This window comes from Vulpes vulpes, chromosome 12, assembly GCF_048418805.1.
Source record: "Vulpes vulpes isolate BD-2025 chromosome 12, VulVul3, whole genome shotgun sequence".
Lineage (NCBI taxonomy): Eukaryota > Metazoa > Chordata > Mammalia > Carnivora > Canidae > Vulpes > Vulpes vulpes.
Genome location: NC_132791.1, coordinates 105,680,001 through 105,701,295, shown reverse-complemented (window position 1 = coordinate 105,701,295; position 21,295 = coordinate 105,680,001). Strand labels below are relative to the sequence as shown.

The following is a 21,295-nucleotide window of genomic DNA, read 5'->3' as shown; positions in this document are numbered from 1 at the left end:
TGCCACCCAAGGATCCCCACGTGGAAGTTTCTGAGCAGGGCCCAGAGAGGTTGTTCCCTTTCGTTTCCAACCCTTTCCTTTTAGGAATGCCAGAAGACTTCAGAAGGTGATGATGGCAGTGGTCAGGAGGACCAAGCAAGGCTTAGTAATAATAATGATGATGATGATGATGATGATGATGATAGCTAATGACAGCATTAACTATTAGATAATATTTAAGAAATCATTTTAAGTAGATTTATTTATTTATTTGAGAGAGAGAGAGAGAGAGCATGAGGGGCAGAGAGAGATGGCGGGGGAAGCAGACTGTCTGCTCAGCACAGAGCCCATGTGGGGCTCCATCCCAGCACCTGAGTTTGTGACCTGAGCCAAAACCAAGAGTTGGACGTTCAACCAACTGAGCCACCCAGACACCCCAAGAAACATTTTTTATGTACCAAGCATGTCTACACGCTTTTAAAGTGTTAGCTTATTTAATCTTCATAGTAACTACAGGAGATGGGTAGTATGATCCCAACTGTAATAATGAAGGAGCCTAGGCTTAGGGAGGCACAGTCATTTACCCAAGATCGCAGAACTGAGGTGGGTAGATCAAGGATGCACATCTGGGTCCTCTGAGCCTAGGCTCTCAGTCATCATGCAAAGTTGTCTTCCAGAGGTTTCACACAGTCATGCAACAATTGACCTGGCAGTGATCTTAGATATCATATAGACCCGAAATTTCTAATTCAGTCCTCTGAGAGGAGACCTCTGATTTAGGATAATCCCTCCTCTTTTGACAGCTGACAAAATTAAGTCAGAGAATCCGATTAGTGATGGAAATGGGGTCTGATGCTGAGTTCTGACTTTTACTGGAATGCTCTTTGTAATCTCCTGCAGCATATCCCTAGATACTCGAATCCTGCTTACGAACCCCTGGCAGAAATGACTGGACGTGACTGCAGCCTCCAAGAGGGCAGAGACAAGCATGAAATAAGATAATGCACATAAAAGTCTTGGTGTGGTGCTCAGCACAGAGTAAGTGCTCAGTGCATGCCCATGTGCCCATGCCTTTGAGAAAGTCCACATGGCTGGTTTCTGTGCCCAGTGGTGAGAACAGCCGGGCCCCGACTGAGAAGGGGAAGAGAACACACAGGTGGAGAAGGCCTTCTTCTGCCCGAGCCCGCCACCTTGATGGAATGCTACAGTCCTTACCAAACCCCATCCACCGGAGTGAAAGTAAAATGTCTTTGGAAACCTCATAACCCATCATCAGAACTGCTGGGTGTAGGAAAACAATTGCTTGCCCTAAATAAGCAACTATGATTGTCCTTGGTTTGTCTGAGTTTTCCTTTAATTATAGGCTCTCTTGAAACATTCAAACACACATGGCCTTTGTAAATTTGGATCCCACCTCTCCCCTCTCACATACAATCCTCCCGTACGCACACGCTCCCTTGCATTTACAGAGCATACACACCCATCTCTTACTCATTCACATAATGGATTTCAGTGCCGTACACCTCAAATCGAAGAGGGGCCTAGGAGGTTTATGGGTATCTGGGCAGCCTTCCTGCTCCAAGGCCCCCACAGTGCTGTTGGAAGAGTGGGTCCCTTAAAGGGAGAAGATAATGAGCAAAAAGTGCTCCTGACCCACAGACCAGGCCGAGCATCTCTTTCCTACAACAATGGAGTTGTTCAGTTGAGCAGCCACGTCCCTAAAAAAAAAAAATCCCCAAATTCCTCCACCCCACCTCGCTTTGTGCGTCAAATGGTTGCATACCCCCTGACCTGTCCTCTCTTCTTGCAAACTCAGCTTGGAGCCTTTTGGTTCTGGAAAGACTTTCTAGGTATTAGGAGAGTCTAGGAAAACCTCCCTTCCTCTTCTTGCATTTCTTCCTTGTCAGAGAGACAAGTGGATTTTATGGAGAGGTACAGAGCGTCTTGGGGACCCGTGCCTGAAACAGGGCTCTTCAGAACTAGCTGGGGACTCATGGCTTGATGGTCTTGTCCCCACTGACCCGGACTCAGCCTTCTGCCGCAGTGCCCTGGTCGAGGATGGAATGAGAGCAAACTCTTGGAAGAAGTAGGAGCAGATTTTCCAGTTGCCCACCAGTCCCTGAGCCCCTCCCTGGCTGGAAGACAACCTTTCTCCACATCCCCTCCAGGCGTTGGTGCTGCGCCAATGGTTCTCTTTCCTTCCCAGCTCCTGGGTGATAGCAGTTGCCCATGTGGTGGTGCAAGTCCTCCCACTGGGACCTGTCTCAAGCTCCTGTTGTGAGGTCCCCGAGTGGGGAGGGACTGACTGCCCAAGTCCCTGAAAATTTAACGCCCTGCACCAGCCACTCAGGGCGCCCCTGTGCCGGGGCCGACAGCGGGGCCTCCACAGGCCTGGGTTCGAGGAGGTTTCTCCGTTGCTCCTGGAAGTTTGCCCTTCCAACGACGGGGCTTGTACAGGGGCGGTTCTGGGTTCTGGGTCTTTTAGGGGACACTGCGATGAAGCAGCACCAGCAGGAGCAGCAGGGATGCTGCAAGGGGAGGGACCAGGCGGCTGGGGGGGTGAGGGGGGGTGGGCAGGGGGAAGGCTTCATTCCCAACCTCGGACCCTGCCTGGCTGGGAGAAAGGGTAGGACCAGGAAGCAGACCACGCACGCGGGTCGGGACAGAAGGAACCGACGGGGGGCGGGGGGGGGGGTGCTGGGGCAGGACGCGCGGCCCGGAGCGCGGTGCCTGCAGCCAGCCCACGCCTCCCCCCCGCCGCCCGCCGCCCGCCGCCCGCCTCCCGCCTCGACGCCACTCCCTCCCCGCCGAGTGGCTCCATCCGCGCAGGAGGCGGGCCCGGTGGCCCCTGGAGCTCTCGGGGCTGCAGGCTCGGGGAGCGGGGAGGGGAGGGAGGAGGGGCGCGGACTGGGCAGGCCACAGAGGAGGGGGCCTTTAATAGGCTCGCCCAGCGCCCGGTCCGCGGCGTCGCCGGCGGCTGCGGCGGAACGACGGCCCCGCGCCTCCCGCCGGGTCCCCGCCGCGGGTCTCCGTCCTTGCACTTGCTGAAGCCGCGGGGCGCGCCTCGCTCCGGAGGGCGCAGGTAGGAGGCCGCGCGCCCCGCTCCGGGAGGAGCTCCCTGCCCGCGCTCGGCCTCCTGGAAGCCGCGGGCGGCCCCGGAGCGCCGGTTCCCGGGTGCGCGCCGCCACGAGCCGGGCCGAGCCTGCCGAGCGCGCCGCCGTGCGCTGCCCGGAGCCATGCTCCTGCTGGGCATCCTGAGCCTGGCTCTGGCCGGGGGGCCCGCGGGCGGCTCGGAGCCCGAGCAGGAGGTGGTGGTCCCCATCCGCCTGGACCCGGACATCAACGGCCGCCACTACTACCGGGGGGGCGCCGAGGACTCCGGGGAGCAGGGGCTCATTTTGCAGATCACAGCGTTCCGGGAGGACTTTTACCTCCACCTGACGCCGGATGCCCGGTTCCTGGCGCCCGCCCTCGCCACGGAGCGCCTGGGCGTCCGCCTGCCGGCGCTGGCCGCGGGCTCCCCGGACCTGCGGCGCTGCTTCTACTCCGGGGACGTGAACGGCGAGCCGGACTCGTTCGCCGCGGTGAGCCTGTGCGGGGGGCTCCGCGGCGCGTTCGGCTACCGGGGCGCCGAGTATGTGCTCAGCCCGCTCCCCAACGCCAGCGCGCAGGCGGCGCCGCGCAACGGCCAGGGCGCACACCTCCTCCGGCGCCGGGGCGCCCCGGGCGGGCCCCCCGGGGACCCCACCTCTCGCTGCGGGGTGGCCTCGGGCTGGAACCCCGCCATCCTGCGGGCGCTGGACCCGTACAAGCCGCGGGGGCCCGGCGTCGGGGAGGGTCGCAGCCGGCGGAGGTCCGGGCGCGCCAAGCGCTTCGTGTCCATCCCGCGCTACGTGGAGACGCTGGTGGTGGCGGACGAGTCCATGGTCAAGTTCCACGGCGCCGACCTGGAGCACTACCTGCTGACGCTGCTGGCCACGGCGGCGCGCCTCTACCGCCATCCGAGCATCCTCAACCCCATCAACGTCGTCGTGGTCAAGGTGCTGCTTCTCGGCGACCGCGACGCGGGGCCCAAGGTCACGGGCAACGCGGCCCTGACGCTGCGCAACTTCTGCGCCTGGCAGAAAAAGCTGAACAAAGTGAGCGACAAGCACCCGGAGTACTGGGACACGGCCATCCTCTTCACCAGGCAGGTGAGTCGGCCCGGCGCCTCCTAGGACCCCGTGGCCGTGGGGCCGCCGCCCTTGGCTCTCCAGACGCCCTTGGAGGGCAGGCAGGTGACCCCAAGCCGGAATGCTGGTGCTCCCTTCCGACCCCCGCGTCGGACCTGCCAGGCACCGCGCGTCCCCGGGCTCCGTGGCGCTTGGGCGCGCGGGCCGCGGGCTGCACGTGGGCGGGCGGAGGCGCTGCGGGAGGGGTGCGCCCCGCCTGGCCAATCAGCGCCTCCCCGGCCGGGCGCCCAGGCCCCGAGCCCAGGACGCGGCCGCCCCGCAGCCGCAGTGCGCCCCGGTGGCAGACAGGAGGCGCTCCGAGGATGGCGTTGGCGGGGTCCGAGCGGGCCTTCCCGGGCGGCTCCCCTCCCCTCTCGTAAAACTGGAGGGTCCCGCAGGCATCCCGGGCCAGAGCCTGGCTCCCGTTATCCTGCGTCCGGGCCTGCAGAGCCTGCCCTGGGATGGAGGGAATCATTCGGGATGTTTGGTGGTTGGAGGGAGAAGGACGGTCTCCAGTCCCGGGAGGGTGGGGTGGGGTGGGGTGGGGTGGGGTGGGAGTGGGGGGATGGATACCTTCCTGGGCCGGCCCGCTTCTCCTTGAGGGGATTCCAGGCCATTCGGAACGGGCAGTCGAGGTAGAGGTAGAGCACCTGTTGGGCGCTTGGAGTTTCTAGTCGCGCTTCACTTGGAGCTGAGTTGGGGAAGATCTCCCAATTTTCCGATTTCCTTGTTGGCCCAGGGTGACCCGTTCGCCTTGATGTGGGCTCTGGAGCACAGCCGGCAAGCTTGCCCGTGACAGCAGCGCGCTGCAACTGCCGGTGGCCACGCTTGACTGTAGGGTTCCAGCTTCTGCCCATCCCCCACCCCGACAGCGTGCAAAGTGGTGTGAGCTTAGCAAGGAGCACCTGGAGACCCCACGGGCGGGGGTGGAAGGATACTGAGTATTGGGTATTGGGAAAGATGGTCAGATCCCAGAGGCAGCTCTGCCCCCTGCTATGGGGCTAGGAGCCTTCACGTTCCTAAATATTGGAGTGATTGGGTGCTGTGACGTTTTCGGCTTCTTGAACTTTCTCAGATTCGTGGATGGGGACTTGGAGAGGAAGACGGGCATCCAAGTGACTTGCTTCCTCTGATTTTGGGGGCTGCAACTCGAATCTGTGCCATGCTCTTGTTTTGTTATTATCACAACCATGTCATTCCGGGGATGGCCCAGAGTCCTTGGTTGCCCGTGGGGCTCTCTCCTCTCCACTCTCTCTGAAGGCCACTCAGAGCCCCACTGGCACACACTGGGCTGGAGCTGAAGTCTTCCACACTAACCCATTTGGCACTGCTTGTCCCCTCCTGGAATTGAACTTCCTCCTTTCCCAGCCTTCTCCTCCCACCACCTGGTTTCTCTAGGGAGGTCTTTGGCCTGAGTCTGTTTCCTTGCACTCATTCTTCCAACTGAGGTCTGTAGAGCTGCCATTGCCCAGCCCCTGCACACACTGCCTGAGTCATGGGGAAACTGCAGAGGAGGTGGCTTCCACCTCTGCATACAGACCAACTCGGTGGTCAGATTGCAAAAAAAAAAAAAAGAAAAGAAAAAAAAAGAAAAAAAAAAAAGCAAAGGCCAAGAACAGGATATCTTAATGGGCAAAGCAGCTGTCGGCCCATCTGCTACCTGGGATGCCCCTGTGGAGGTCACTCTCTGCTTCTAGGGTAACAGACCTCCGTCTCTGCCTCTTGGTGGCTAGGCTGACTTTTGGAACCAGCCCTAAGAAAGAGGACTCCTGCTGGGAATATGGGTCACACCATCAGAAGGGTTCGCCTTTTGAAGAAGAAGCAATCGAGCAGCATGACAGCTTCTGTTTGCCAGTGGTGTGTGCTGGACCCAGAGGGGCTATGTTAACCATGCATAATGGGTACAAGATGCATGACCACTTGGGTCAGAAGCAGTGACGTGCAAGATGTGACTTTTAGAAGCTGTCTTTCTCTTAGGCGTCTAGAGGGCGAAGCCAGAAAGTGGGGAGGCTGTGGTGGCAGGACCAACATCCAGGTATGTGCTTTATGCTTTAGGGTAAATCTCATTCTCTCTCTCTCTCTCTCTCTCTTTCTCTCTTTCTCTCTCCTCCTTGCCAGCACAGACTTCAGGGCCTGCTGCATTCTCAGGGTCTTAGGAACTGCTCATTCCTAAATTCTCCTGGGGAAGGTACAGTATGCGATGAGAACTGAGTGTGCAGCTGCACTGTCGACGGAGGCAGATGTGGTCTCCGCGATCCTGGAGGAGTCTCCGGCTATCCTCCAACACGAGAGGAACTTTTGCTTTACTTTGTAAGGGTTGGTGGTGGTCCTTTAAATCAGATAGGAGCTTCCTAGATTATTATGATGTTGGTGTAGTCAATGCTTTTTCAAACTAAAATCAGAATATATATATATTATATATAATATACATGTGTATAAAATACATAGTTATTTCTATGAAGATCAATATGTGCAGTCGACTCTCGAACAACATGGGTTGGAACTGCAGGGGTCCGCTTATATGTAGACTTTTTCCAATACAGTACAGCACTCTAAATGTATTTCTTCTTTTGATTTTCTCAATGACATTTTATTTTCTCTAGTGTACTTTATTTAAGAATACAGTATACAGTACGTAGAGCATACAAGATACGTGTTAATCAAGTGCGATCGGTAAGGCTTCTGGTCTACCGAAGAGTATTTCTAGTTTAAGTTTTTGGGGAGTCAAAAGTTTGTATGTGGATTTTTGACCGCATGGGGGCCAGGGCCCCTAACCCTCATATTGTTCAAGGGTCAACTGTATATAGTTTGGATATGAAGTTTTTAGAAATGTGCTTATTTTGTTAATCACCTCTTGTCTATAACGTCGAACTGTCAGACATCTCTAGAGTCACCCGTTCCTTTGTCTCCCCACCCCCCGAAAATTCTGGAAAATGGCTAGTGACTCTTTCTGACTGATATACTCTTGTTGTGGTTTTGACAGGGATGAAGAAGTGGGAAAGGGTCAGGCTCGGTCAGGCTGTATTTCCTCCTGCGAGGGAGAGGCGAGAGCAGCTCCTCTGGAGCTCCAGGTGTCGGGTCCCTGAAGGGGGAAGGGTAGGAGCGCCAGGACTGGCAGGCAGCAGAGCTCCCCTGCCACCCACCGCCAGAGATGCTGTGCCTGAAGGTAGGGCTGGGCCAGGCTAGGGGGAGACGCTGCTGGCCTTTTGGCAGGCAGAGGGAGGGGCGTGGGGTGTTGAAATCAAAACACTGGGAAGACATGACCCAGGGAGGAGCCTTTACTGTGTGCAAAGGAGAAAAAAAAAAAGATTGATCATACAACAAGTATTTTGACAATCTGAGGAGTTTGCTTAAAGATTCAGATTAAGTTCATGTTCCTGGAGAAGGAGTGCACATCTGATTTTGCAAAGCAATCAGTCTCCAGACTCATAACAGCAGGGTGAGGTCAGCACGGGATCGGAACCAGGATCTGCAGAGAATTAGAGCCAGTCTTGCTGGGTGGACATTCATTTCTACGAGAAGAAAAGTTTCTATGGCTTTTTGTTGCCATGGGGAGCAGGGGCAGGGTATTCGGGGCTGGGACGTAGTAGGACTGCACTTCCCTCTGTCTTCTCTCTCTTTACCTCTGATCCCTCTGCTGTTTGGGTAACTTTGTGGTTGACTAACCTTTGTGAATTGGTTCTACTTTTTAAAACTACTTAGGGGAGCATCTATTATTTCCGGGTATCGTCCTGGGGTGTGGAGGTACAGGTCCTAAGATGCGGCCTCCGGCTCTCAGGAACTCACCGACTGTCAGGGAGCCTGACTAGGAAGTAGCTCGGTTACACGAGGGTGTGTTAGGTGCCCCGGGGGAGACGCGCGGCCTCCGTGGGAAGTCCAGCGGGGAGTCTCCTCCTTGGGGGTGCAGCCAGGGAAGCCCTCGGAGGGAGGGGGACGAGGGGGACAGGTGGCAGCAAGGCACTGGGATGGGAGCTGGTGACAATGGGAAAGGAAGCTTGTTTCCTCGGTTGCAGGAGGCTGTGTCCTCCACTCCACCATCTGCTTTGCCATTTGTAACATTTTCTCCTTTGAACAGACTTTGTTTTGTAGGGTTTACAGTTTGTGGTTTTTCTGCCGGTTTATTCCTTCATTTATTTTATTTATCCTGTTGCACTTCGTACCACTGTGTACCTTTCCCTCGTCCCCACCTCCCCCCACATTTTTTTCTGTGCTCTCTTTCTCCTCATTTGAGTTTCTCCAGGGCAGGCTCCTTGTCATCTTTCTCTTCTCTTTTGTTTCCTTCATTCGTGTCCTCACCTTTCTGCCTCTCAGTCCTGAGCTTGGCACTTACCTTCTTGGTGTGGCCTTGAGTTGTACTACGTTGTGTGTGTGTGTGTGAGTGTGTGTGAGTGTGTGTGTGTGTCGGGGGGAGGGCAGGGCAGGAGGCACGTACACATGCTCTACACCGCGCTGAGTGGAACAACACTCTGGAACCTCATTGGAAATAGAGGCCAGTTCTTTCTATAATAAACGACTTGCCATATGGCAGTGAAATTTAGTGTTCAATTAAAAAAGCTTAATAAAATAATACATATTTGGTACATATCTCCTAATACAATAAAGAGGATCATAATTTTTGTCAGGATCTTTTTTGAAGTCAGGCCTTGGAAGAGATTAGCAGAGCAGGGCATCTGTAGTTTTGGTATTTAAGAGTTTGTAAGTCTTTATCACGGAATGGAAACTCGACACTACTTTTGGGGGGACGTGGGGGCGGGGAAGAGAGGAAGGAGTGGGGTATGGTTGCTTCCTGACTTGGAAGGTGGTTGCTCTTCTCCCTCTTTCTTTTACTTATACCGAAGAGGAGAGCCTATGTTAATAGTGGAGGATGGGGTGAGGGGGAAGTTTGGAGGAAGGAACGTGCACCAGAATCTCTCTCTCTCTCTCTCTCTTCTAGTTTTTATTTAAATTCCAGTGAGCTCACATACAATGTAATGTTAGTCTCAGGTGAACAATCTAGAGATTCAACACTTCCATACGGTCTCTGGTTGCTCGTCACAAGTGCCCTCCTTCACCCGCCTCCCCTCTGGTAACTATCAGTTTGTTCTTTATAGTTAAGGGGCTGTTTCTTGCTTTGCCTCTCCCCCTTTCTCCCCTATGATAGTTTGTCTTGCTTCTTAAATTCCACATATAAGTGAAATCATATGGTATTTGCCTTTCTCTGGCTGACTTATTTCATAATAGTCGGTAGCTCCATCTGCATTGGCGCAAACGGCAAGATTTCGTTCTTTTGGATGACTGAGTAATATTCCCTTATAGGTACGTACGCATCTTCTTTATCAGTCGATGGACACTTGGACTCTTTCCATAATTTGGCTGTTGTAGATAACGCTGCTATAAACACCGCGAGGCACGTGCACCAGAATCTTTTTCTCTCTCTTTTTCTTCAGCGCTGGCTTAGTCAGGAAGGCAAATGAGGCTTTCACCCTCCTTTGGTCTTGCTCTTTCCTACCTTTGAACTTCTTGGTAGGTGTTTGTATCACTCTTGGCACTTATCCCCGCCCCCCGCACCTTGCCTCATGCCTGGCGTTGGTCGTATGGCACCACGGAAGGAACACAGGCTTGGAGTCAGGCGGAGCTGGGTTTCAGGCCTGGCACTTGACTTTCACCCATGGACATTGAATGGATCAGCCATTCGAACTCCACTTTCCATCATTATCCATAGGAGGATAGTGATGATGACAGTGGTACTGAACTTAAAGGCAGTGTCAAGGAGAAGTCAGCGAGTGTTCCAGAATAGGCACCCAGTTAAGGGCAGCTACGGTCGTCGCCACCTTAGTGGTCACTCTGCACATGTTTGCTCTTGTTGAAGAATTACCTACAGGTCCCTTGCCAGAACTTACCTTTAGGATAACCTGTTTCAAAGCATTGTACTTGCAAGGATACGTCATACTTGTCTGTTTTTGCATGGAAACTATGGACTCAGGGCTCGCCATTCCCACTGACTTGTAAACTCCTTTGAGCAAGACCTTTTCACATCTTTGTAGCTCCTCCAGTGGGCCCCTGCAGGCTGCTGCTGTTCAGTATGTATTCATGGGAGGAAGGCACCGACGGTAGCGAAAGGACTGCGCGTGGCCCTGGGTGCTGAGGTAGTTCGCCTCCCTTCCTGGGGATCATTAATCCAGCATTTTCAGCTGTCAGGCTGTAGGGCTGGGAGAGGGAGTCTTAGGTTCTTCTGGCATTTATTCTTGGCTCTTTGCCATCGGTCTTTGCCCTGGAGGAAGGAGAGGCCCCAGTGAGGAGCCAGCAGACATGGTGCATGGCAGGGCCGGGTCAGTGTGTCAATGCAGGTGTGGGGCAAGGAGCCAGGAGCTTGCTCAACCGGGAAGCGGGTGCAGACATTGCTCTAGGAGTGTTCTGGGCACTTACTCCTGCCATTCTCCTTTCTGCCAGCCTCTCGCAGGCCTCTCCCCACTCAGTGGCCAACCTGTGCTTTGGGGGCTGAGAGTATGGGGTGGACAGTCTTGCCATCCTGAGTTTGCCCAGCCTTTCCATGCGTGAGGTGCATCGCCACTGGAAGCAGTACCAAAGCAAGGGGAGCATTCAGCTCTGGGGCTGTGCTTCTGGATTTCCACCTTCACTCTGCGCCTCCCTTTCTGTCTAACCTTGGGCTCACTGACCCAGTGCTGGTAACTTACCTTCCCTGAGTCTCATCTGTAAAATGGGATCTAATAGTGGCATCTCTCTCATGAAGCTTTGTGAGGATTCAATGAGCTAATACAGGAAAGCTGTTAGAACAGTGTTGGGCACAGAGTAGTAACTCAGCCACTGTTACCTCCTAACCTTATGTTAGGTATGTATCCTCTCTTGTACTGATGATTTCTGGAGGAATCTTGGTGTTCCGGTCAGCTTCGGATTTCTCTCCTTCCTCATTGAGGTAATTCTTGTCTTGGTTACCTCAATACATCTTGAACGTCTTGAGGAATTTATATTCTGGTGAAAACTGCACCTGCTTATGGACGTGACCAGGGTGTGTTCTTTTCTTCACCAGGTATCCTTAGTCACATTGCCCAGACACCCAGAATTGCTAGATTTTTTTTTCTCCTAACAAAGCGAGGCCCTCCCCTGCTTGGGGATTACAAACAGAAATGGATTTGGGGTTGGACAAGGAAATACAGTGATGCATGACAGAGATTCAGATGGGAAACAAGTTAAAGGTACAGTCTTAATACTAATGCAGGGTGGTTTTCAATGGTAATTATGATATCCTAACTAGTGTGCTGTGGTTCAGACCAAAGACCACTGCTGCTGGCCTTGGTGTCTAAAGACATGGGGTTCAGTTCCCCCTTTTTTTGGTTAATAGCTGTGTGGCCTTGGGTGAGCAATATTAGTCCATGAGCTCTGGTTTCCCCATCTGCAGAATGAGAGGGTGGCTCTGACGCTGTATGAATATGAGACTTGGATGCTATGGTGTGGCCGTGAAGATGATCTTGGCCCACAGGCCTAGGAGTTCATTATGAGTAGGAGGTTGGCTACATGAGAACACGTATCCTACATTAAAAAGAAAAAAGTCAACGTGCTTGATTTTTGTGGGTCCTCCACCCTGTCCTGCTGGAAAATCTGAGCATTTTGGTACATGGCAGGGGAGATGAGAGGAGAGGGGAGGGGGGGCCGTGGGGAGTCATGGTGGGGCGTGGAGGGAGCAAGCAGGGTGAATGTGGATCGGGCCACTGTGAGGTGCTTCCTTTCTTGCTCGCTCGCTCTCAAATTGTGGCTCCAATCCTAAATTATTTTATGAAAAGGGACGGTTGGAAAACACTAATCTGAGAGGACTAGGTTCGTGGCCAAGCTGATTCTTGGGTCGTCTGGAAAAGCCGTCGCAGCTTCACGGAGAAGGGGCAAATTACCAGAAATAGTGAGGCAGGTAGGGGTTGGGTGGGAAGTGCTTACACCCTCCAGGCAGGAGGAACCAGAACAGTTTCTATTTCTGGAGACAAGTGCCTGAGCTGAAGAGGTTAAAGCAATTTGAGTGCATCTGAGTTCATTCCAGAAGGGTGGAGACATGCAGGGCCGCAAATGAGGCACTGCCTTGCCCCGCACACCCGCCTGTAGGCGTTCAAAGAACTGAGGTCCAGCGATTCTTCATTTGAGTCCCTGACTGGGGGAAGAGGGACACGCCGAGCCTCTGACCCCAAACAGCTGCATCTTCCCACGGTGAAGACACTGGTTACTGCAGGCCGGCTCCTCTCGGCTACACCCTGACCCTCAGGAAATATGCGGGCTCCTTCCTTGTTCCTCTCCGTTTGATCCAGGGAAACCGGGATTTCTTGATGGAAAGAACAGGTTGCTCCTGGCCAGGAAGGGCCTGCAGCTGCATGTCTTCACTCCAGAGAATCCACCCTCCCCGAGAGGAAGGAGGTTTCTGGCTTTACGGACCTGCCAGCGGCAGAGGCGGGCTGCTGGGCAGTGGAGGTCCAGTGGCTGCTTCCAGGCTGGGCTGAGCTGTCGATCTGGTCTAACCATTTCTGCTGAGTGGGACAAGGGTGAGGGTTCTGAGTGTCCACGTGGGTGACATTCCCTTTTCTGGGAGTTAGTTTCATGGGTTAGTAGACAAGATCATTCTTAGGGCTCTTTCCATACTAAAAGTGTATCATTCTGTGTGTTCCTTTATAACCTAGAGGGCCAGATGGGGCTGAGCACTCTGGGATCGGGGCAGGAGCAGAGGCTGAAGGCACTGGTCCAGTCTGGGTTCTGGTTGAGAACTGGCCCTTCTCTGGAGGAGGAAACGGAGGCCCAGAAAAGAGAAGTGGCCTGCCCAAAGTCGCACATCTACTTGGTGGTGGGTCCAGGACCAGAATCTAGGCTTCTTGGTTCTTAGGCCCCTTCTCCTACACAAAGCCAGCAGTGAGTGCACATGGTGGCCCCAGGACAGTGTCATGGTTTGTCCTACGGGCTCTATGGGCTGTGTCCACTAGACGAGAGTTTTCAGAGATTCCTGCCTTAGTGGGGATGCTATACTGCAGTGTCCAGGGACACATGGGCCCAGTTCCCTCACCCTCTGCCCCCTACCCCCGTGCAAACCTCCATTCCTTCCCTCTTTGTCTCCTGCCTCCCTTCCCTCCATTCATAGGCTGATCTGTGTGACCCAGTCCCCCTCCTCTAGTCATATTCTCTAAAGTGCTTGTCAGGTGAACTACCCCCCCCCCCCTCCAAGTTTTGATAGCAGTTCTCTTCTAGGTTTCAGAACTCTAGGGGGAAGGAGAACTTTCTGGAAGAGTGAGCCTTTGGAGAGGGAGGAGGAGGAGTATTTGCAAGAGAGGGAATTTGAGGTTCACCCCGAGGGTTTCCAGAAGGGGCAGACGTGCCACACACGAGCAAGGACAGCAGGTGAAGGCAGGGTGCGCCTTGCTCCTCGTTGACCCATGTACTCTGGAGTCTGATCGCCCTCTCAGTTCTTTGGCCAGAGAAACTGTTAACTCATTAGGAGGTGTGACTATCACCTGACCGTGGGAAGCCAAGTTTGACTGCTCAGGTGGTAAACTTTTGAATGCCCTGGATTAAATTTTGCTGATTTTGTGTACTATGACCACTTTTCCTCCGCTGCCCCCGGCCCCCACTAAGTCTGCTGCTCTCCCTTCCCCCCGTGTCAGCATGTGCATGCACACACACGTGCGCAGAGCCCTAAAGAGAACTGAACTTGAGAACAGCTCTGGGTGTGTTTATGGGAACACCTTGGCTCCCACGGAGAACACACACAGCTCTTTCTCTGGATAGTTGACTTAGGAGCTGCTGAGCAATCAGCTGTGACGCGGTGGAAAGAGTGCTGATACCCAGTCCTACGGACCCCAGTGCATGTTTCTGCTCCACGACTTGGACCTCTCTCAGCTTCAGTTTCCTTGTCTGTGGAAGGTGATAATAGTAGTCGTTCTTCCAGTGGGATGTTGCGAGGATGAAACAAGGTCATGCATGCAGAGTCCGCACATGATGTCAGCATTAATAAATCATCACCATGATTAACTATGAGCATGGGCCTCAGTTTTCACCTTGGACAAATACGTATGATAATATATCTGCCTTCTGACACTGTCGTGGGGATTGAGTGAGATGATACATAGAGCAGTTGCTTGTTAAGTATAAAGAAAGGCAAGGATGTAATGAAGAGAATAACAGTATCACCGCTTCAGCAGTGTTTTCTCTATTGTGATGAGTTTCTTCTCCCATTTCTAACCCCTGGGCTCTTAAGGTATGTACCTAGGTGCATTGCTGGCCCGTAATAGTCAGTAAGTTCATTGAGATATCCACCCCCAGTACCCCATTTTGCCCTTGCACTTTCCTGGAAGTGCTTCCCATCGGGGTTGTTGCAGGAAGTCCTGGCTTCTGCCGCAAGTTGAGTTTTAATGCCAAAAGAGGGACTGGACTGTCTTAGGTGGCCATCCATTTAATTTATTTTTTCTTCCTAGCGGCCGCTGAGCCGGTGGCCCCCTTGAGCTTCTGCAGCCAGTTGAGCTATGTCTGGGTAGGAGCTTGTAACCACCTGACTCAGCCTCCTCCCAGCCCAAGGAGGCCACATCTCTGGCTTGGGTGGGTCCTTGGCCCGTGACCTTTTTTGGCTGAGAATCTGAGCTTAATTCATGGTTGTCCAAAGGCAGTCGCTCAGTGAGGACTGAGACTGCTCAGGGCTGACTCTGGATGAGGAACACACTTGCCTTCCGCCCCCACCTGCCTCGGTTAGCCATGACCAGAACCTCACCCAGCTGTGGAACCCATTTTCTGCTTTGGAAATCCACCTCTATATAAAGCAATGGCCTTGTGGGTTTAATTCCGTACCTCCTAGTATCTTCCCACAGGATCTCCGAGTAGGATTTGGGTTGAATCTTCTCACAGAGCCACAGGGCTTTCTTCCTGAGCCCTCCCTGCTCAGCCCTGGTTGATTCCATGAATAGCCCTGCAACCCCCTGGGAGAAAGGACCTGCCTAGGAAGGTGCTGGTCTTGGTTCGGCTGGGAATGGGGGTGAGCTGAACATCCCATAGGATGCCTTTATTTTCCTTCAGGTCCCTTCTGTACCTGTCACTAATTTCTGGCTGGCTTCTGCTTCTCCCCCAACCCCGGCAGGACCTGTGTGGGGCCACCACCTGTGACACGCTGGGCATGGCTGATGTGGGCACTATGTGTGACCCCAAGAGAAGTTGTTCTGTGATCGAGGATGATGGGCTTCCATCAGCCTTCACCACTGCCCATGAGCTGGGTAAGGCTAGAGGGAGCTCTTGGGTGGAGGGAGGAGAGCGACCCTTGAGGGTCTTTCCCGGTCTGTACTGGGTGCTTTGGGCAAGGGATAGACATTTGTCTTTGCTTCCTGACGTCCTGAAGCCTTAGGGATCCTTTCTTAGGGTCAGAGTTTGTCTTAGCAATGGCTTTGTTTTATTTTTTCCAATTGCCCCAGCCCAGTTGGCCAGCGGTATTGTCTGACTCAGCAGAGTATCTCATCAATTAGGCACTGAGGGGAAAATATTTTAAATGCACTGCTGTCCTCACTGAGCCCCACAGCCTGATGGACAGGACAGAGAACACAAGAATACCATCTTGACATTTGCAAAGCAGTCTGTCACTGGGTGGAAATGACCAGCCTGAAAAGCGCTGACACGGGCTCTCTTGCTCCCCCGGCTGATCCCCCCTCCTCTGCAAACTGCATAGCCCGCATCCTTCTGCCCTCTGAGTCCTCTTGCCTCACCCCGCAGGCCACGTGTTCAACATGCCCCATGACAATGTGAAAGTGTGTGAGGAGGTGTTTGGGAAACTCCGAGCCAACCACATGATGTCCCCAACACTCATCCAGATTGACCGGGCCAACCCCTGGTCGGCCTGCAGCGCTGCCATCATCACCGACTTCCTGGACAGCGGGCATGGTAAGCCAGGATGACAGAGGAGGGATTGCGGGGCTGTCAGTGGAGTGAGTGGACCTGTCCTCTGTTACCTAAGGTGTGCATGACCCCAAAGAGTCGGGCCCTCAAGGGGGTCCATTCCACTGGCCCTCGCTTCATCGTCTCCCTACCAGTTAGACTCTGGGCTAGCCACAGCTCACCTTTCTCAACTCGTTTCTCACGAGTTCCCTTGGCTCCCTGCAGGCGACTGCCTCCTGGACGCGCCCAGCAAGCCCATCTCCCTGCCTGAGGACCTGCCAGGTGCCAGCTACACCCTGAGCCAGCAGTGCGAGCTGGCCTTTGGCGTGGGCTCGAAGCCCTGTCCCTACATGCAGTACTGCACCAAACTGTGGTGCACAGGAAAGGCGAAGGGGCAGATGGTGTGTCAGACCCGCCACTTCCCCTGGGCAGATGGCACCAGCTGCGGGGACGGCAAGTTCTGCCTCAAGGGGACCTGCGTGGAGAGACATAACCTTAATAAGTACAGGGTGAGTGTGCTGGGGATTCGCAGGGGGGCCGCTGGGATACGGGGGGTGCACCTGGAGGCCTCCGGGGGGAACGGGTTTGCTGTGTGGCTGGGACTGCATCACACTGCGCACTGTGCCTCTGTTTCTCTGCCTGTGGTCCTCTCCCCTTCTTAACTCTGAGACTGGAGACAAGACATATATGGTAGGTCAGAGAACTTGGTGAAGCCTTCTCTCAGCGGGCGCCAGGGGGCCCAGCCCTGAGCTCTGGGCCTCATCCTACCACGGGAGGAGCCCTGAACCCAAAGCCCAACGCTAGACGTTCAACATTCCTCACTTGTTGGCTCCTTCCAGCCTTCCCTTATCAGCTGTTTCTGAGCATGTTTTGTGTCCCGGGAGCTCTGGGCCAGAGGTGAACCAGGCTCAGACCTGAAAGGAAGCAGATCCTGGGCAAGCTGCAGTGATTTGCTACATCCTGAACCCAGCTTTGGTTTTTGTCATGATTGTTTTTTGAAGCTGAAACATAATAGAGCAAAGGTGTTATTTTTTTTTTCCCTGGTAAAAAGGAATAACAGTTGAATAAGAACAAATCCCAAACCCCACATGTTCTCTGGATATAATAAAACCTTCAGGTCTGGGGTTGGGGTCGCAAAGCGTTTGGGACTTTGTCAGATGGGAATAAGAAGTCCATCCTGTCCCTTGATCCTGGTGACGATGATCCCTCCCCCAACCCTGCCTTGGCTGCCAAGACGGGCCTGACTGCGGGTTTTACCTACGAATAGGCAATATAATAAATAAGCGCTCGCCAGCACTTTATAGGCTGCCCTGAGCTGGGTTTGGTACACAAGTATGTAAAATCTTTTTCTGGATTTTGAAAACATATATTTAATTAAACCTTTAGCCATTTATTGGGCACCAGCCCACTGTATTTAGAGAACTGTGTGAGGTAGTCGGAAAGAGAAAGAAAACCTGGGTCATGTCTCAGTGGGGTCACAGTCTAGTGGGGGAAGCTCGAAATGTCACTGAGATCCAAGACACAGAGAGGTGTGTGTTCTGTGTCAGGACCAAAGCGTGAAAACGTGTCATGGGAGCATAAGGGATGAGAGATTAATGGTGATTAGAGAGGTCTGAACAAACTTTGATGAGGAGGTCGGATTTGGAAAGAGTCTTGAGGGATGAGTATGATCTCATCAAGCAGAGATGGAGCAAAGTCAGGGAGGTGGGGCAAGCCAGAAGGGTGGACGGGCCGGGACTCCATGGGAAAGATCTTTGGGGGCATGGTTTAGGGCTAGTCTGGGGTTGCCTTGACCACCAGGCTGGCGGGTTTAAACTAGAAGGCCCGGAGGACAGGCCAGCCGTCATCAGCTCCTTCTCTTCAGAAGACGAGTCTAGGGGATAAAGACGTTGCCCAGGAGGATATTGGATATAGGAAGTGTGATCGGAGGAGCGTGTGGAAAGACAGCCCATCAGCAGCAAAATCCACTATGTCCCCAGTCTCTCTTCCGGACAATCCCTTCACCACCCTGGCCCTCCCCGGAGGACAGCACCCTAATCAGCCCGGGTCAGGGCACAAAGCTTATCTTACTATCATGCAGCCTCCCTGCCCCACGCCCCCTCAGGATCTCAGTTACAAGAATCACAGTCTGACTACCAAAGCCCTGTGGTCCAGCCCTCTAGTTTTGGGCCCCAGCAGTTCTTCAGGCCCGCGTGCTCTTCTCTCGCCCTCACCAGCCTTCTTCTTGAGCTGCGACTCCACAGGCCCCTGTTAAGGTCCCTCCTTCCCTCACTCATGGCTCCCACGCCCCTGCCTCTCTCTGCTATCCTCGCTGGGATAAGCCACTGCCTTGGTGGAATCCACCTGCCACCGATTCGAGCACGCCAGTGTAGGTGAGTGTGGCTGGAGGAAGACACGCGACCGTGCTCGGTGGTCTCACTGGAGACCTGACTATGTAGGTGGGCTCAATGCTGCTCAGGCGTCATATCCTATTTTATTAGCTTTGCTGCACTCCCCCTCCCAACGTCCTACACGATCGTGTCATGCCTTCGCCTCCCTCCTCCGTTACCCATTCTTTCTCCTCATTCTCACTTTTGCCAGTGACCTTTTTTCCTATCTCATCAGGAAAAAAGAAGCAATCAAGTAATCAGAAGAGAACTCCCACTGCCACATCCGCCGTCCGCCCGGCTTCTGTGCCTGCGGTCTCCACCTTGCCTCCTTTGCGATGGATGAGCTGTCCACGCTCTCACCGGAGGCCCACCCCTGGGCTTTGCACTTAGGATACTATCCCCTCCAGTCAAGGAAAGCGCTCCCTTAATGCCTCCGTCTCTCTGCAGTGTCAGATTTCCCCTCGCTGAGTTGAATCATTCCTATCAGGATACATACTTGCTGTAATTCCTCCCACCTTAAACAAAACTCCTGATCCTACTTCCTCTCCATAAATCACAATCTATCTCTCTGACTCCCTTGACCACAAAGTTCCTGGAAAGAGTGGTATGAAATTGCTCTCTCCAGTTCCCGGCTTGCCATTTTTCTCTGGAGCCCATTCCAGTCTGGCTTTCAGTCCTGCTCTTCCTCTAAAAATAACTCTCACTAAGGTCGCCAAATGGCCTCTACAACCGCTGAAGTCAGTGATTGATTACCGTTCCTCATATTGCCTGACCTGTTAGCGCCATTTGACACAGCTGATTATTCTCCCCCCTGGGAACACAGGCTCCACGGTGTCTTGGTTTCCATCCTCTCTTACTGGCTGCTCCCCCTGGTCCCCATTCACTGGGTCTTCCTCATACGCTTGCTTTTCCAGCGTTGGGCATCGTGGCGCTGTCCTTAGCCCTTGTCACCGTCCGCACTGACCTCTTAGGGGATTCATCTAGACCAAAGGCTTTGAGTACCATTTACATTTATTGGTTGAAGTCCCCCAGATCTGTATCTCCAGCCCAGACCTCTGTCCTGAACTACAGACTTGCATGCCTCACTGAATCCTGATGCCTCCATGTGGAGAACCGAGAAGCATCCTAAACATGACATCTCTAAGACCGAGCTTCTGATCACTTGTCCTGAACTTGCTTTAGCAGCAACGTCTTCCCATTGCTTGTGCCAACCCTCTTTCTCTCGCATCCGTCCATCTGATATTTCAGTAGTTCCTGTTGACCCTAACTTCAAAATAGAGCCAGGATTGAGCCATTTTTCTGCCATCTTCATCTGCTATCACCCTGCACCAAGCCTCCTTGAATTATTGCTCTTGCACCCTCCCTGATCTCCTTGCTGCTGGCCTTCCTTCTCACAGACTGTTCCCACCATAGCAGCCAGAAAGATCCTTTAAAACGTCAGTCAGGTCATGCCACATATTCAGAGAGCCCTTCAGGGGCTTTATTCCATGCTCGGGATGGTGAGCCTTATCTCTGCCTTCACCTCCTGCTTCTCTGGCTCTTGTGATGCTGGAGTACTCCAGGCTCGTCCCTCCGCAGCGTCTTTGCAATCCTCCCTCTGCCTAGAATGTTTTTCCCCTCATATCTGCACACTTCCCTCACGTACTTCCCTCAGGCCTTTGTACAACCATCACCTCTGCAGCGAAGCCTCCACGATCCCCTGTAACGAGAGCAGCTCTTCTCACCAAGGCCCTCCCTACCTCCCTCTCTCCCACCTGCATTTAACCTCTCATGACATTCTATATGCACAGGCTTCTTTTTATTTTCTTCTGAGGGCATGCAGTCCCTTTGAGGGCAGGGATTTGCTGCACGTGGTGCCAGACGTGTAGTAAGAATTCAACAAACACTGGGTGAATGAATGGCACAAAGCAGGGCAGGAGAGGTTTCTGTGGGATGTTTTCTGTAGGAACCGGTCGGAAGAAGTGAGACCAGGCTAAAAGGCTAAAGACAGCAACAACACCACCCCAGAAGCCGGGGAGACAGTACTGGTGACAACAAGGTCTAAGCATAGACTCTTGCAGTGTGGGGATGGTCATCTCAGACCTCTGAGCGAGCAGCTGCCCCCTGTGATGGGCACCAAACCCATATTGCAAGGCACTGAGGAGGGAGGCAGAAGGAGCACATGTAGACGTGTCCTCCTCGGACATGAAAGGCTGGAATGGGGTGGGGCACCGGTCGAAGGAGGAAGCAGGGCTGTCGCTAAGTGTTTCTTTCACGGGACGAGAGACCTGCTGACACAGTGGGGCAGGAGCGATCCCTCAGAAGGGCAGCTAGAGGAACCACGCTGCGTGGTTGTATTCGGACGACACGCAGCCAGCTCCTGATTAGCTCCACGCGGGTTAGTCGCTTGGGATGATGTATGACAGCACTTTAATCCCAGGCTTGTCCAACTGGGCTGCTTCCTCCGTGGCCCGACCGATGTGTGCTCAGGGGATGGAAACGCGCTTTATTGGCATCCTGAGAAAAACATAATGAAGACTAGACATTTTCGATCCCTTCTCCACCCTCTGAAAAAATGAACCCACACTGCATAATTCACCCCAAAGCCAAATGGAGTTGGAGGATTGCTTTGTAGTCTCCCATCTCCGCCTCCTCCGAGCACAAACACTAGAGCCTCTGACAGCGAAACTGTCTCAAGTTCAGCCTCTGATTGAGCTGAAGATCTGGGGAGAGTCGGGATTGTGGAACATTTACAAATAAAAATACTCAGATATCTATGGCAACGAGGTTTTCTGGCAAGGCCGGGGGCTGCCTCTGCCTTAGATTTAGAGACTCTTGTAACTAACTCCACTAACAATAGGTGAGGAGGAACTTTGAACTCTA

At 53.6% G+C, this 21,295-nt stretch overlaps 1 protein-coding gene across 1 annotated transcript in view; it reads left to right on the top strand.

Annotated features, from left to right (window-relative positions):
- Nucleotides 1-2,963: 2,963 nt before the first annotated feature.
- Nucleotides 2,964-21,295, top strand: part of ADAMTS15 (ADAM metallopeptidase with thrombospondin type 1 motif 15) — a 26,518-nt gene continuing 8,186 nt past the window's right edge. Inside the window, exons 1-4 of the mRNA XM_072729316.1 lie at nucleotides 2,964-4,172; nucleotides 15,280-15,412; nucleotides 15,903-16,070; nucleotides 16,290-16,573. Of these exons, the coding sequence (XP_072585417.1) occupies nucleotides 3,216-4,172; nucleotides 15,280-15,412; nucleotides 15,903-16,070; nucleotides 16,290-16,573 (1,542 nt within the window). The 5' untranslated portion in view covers nucleotides 2,964-3,215. The remainder of the gene's footprint in view (nucleotides 4,173-15,279; nucleotides 15,413-15,902; nucleotides 16,071-16,289; nucleotides 16,574-21,295) is intronic.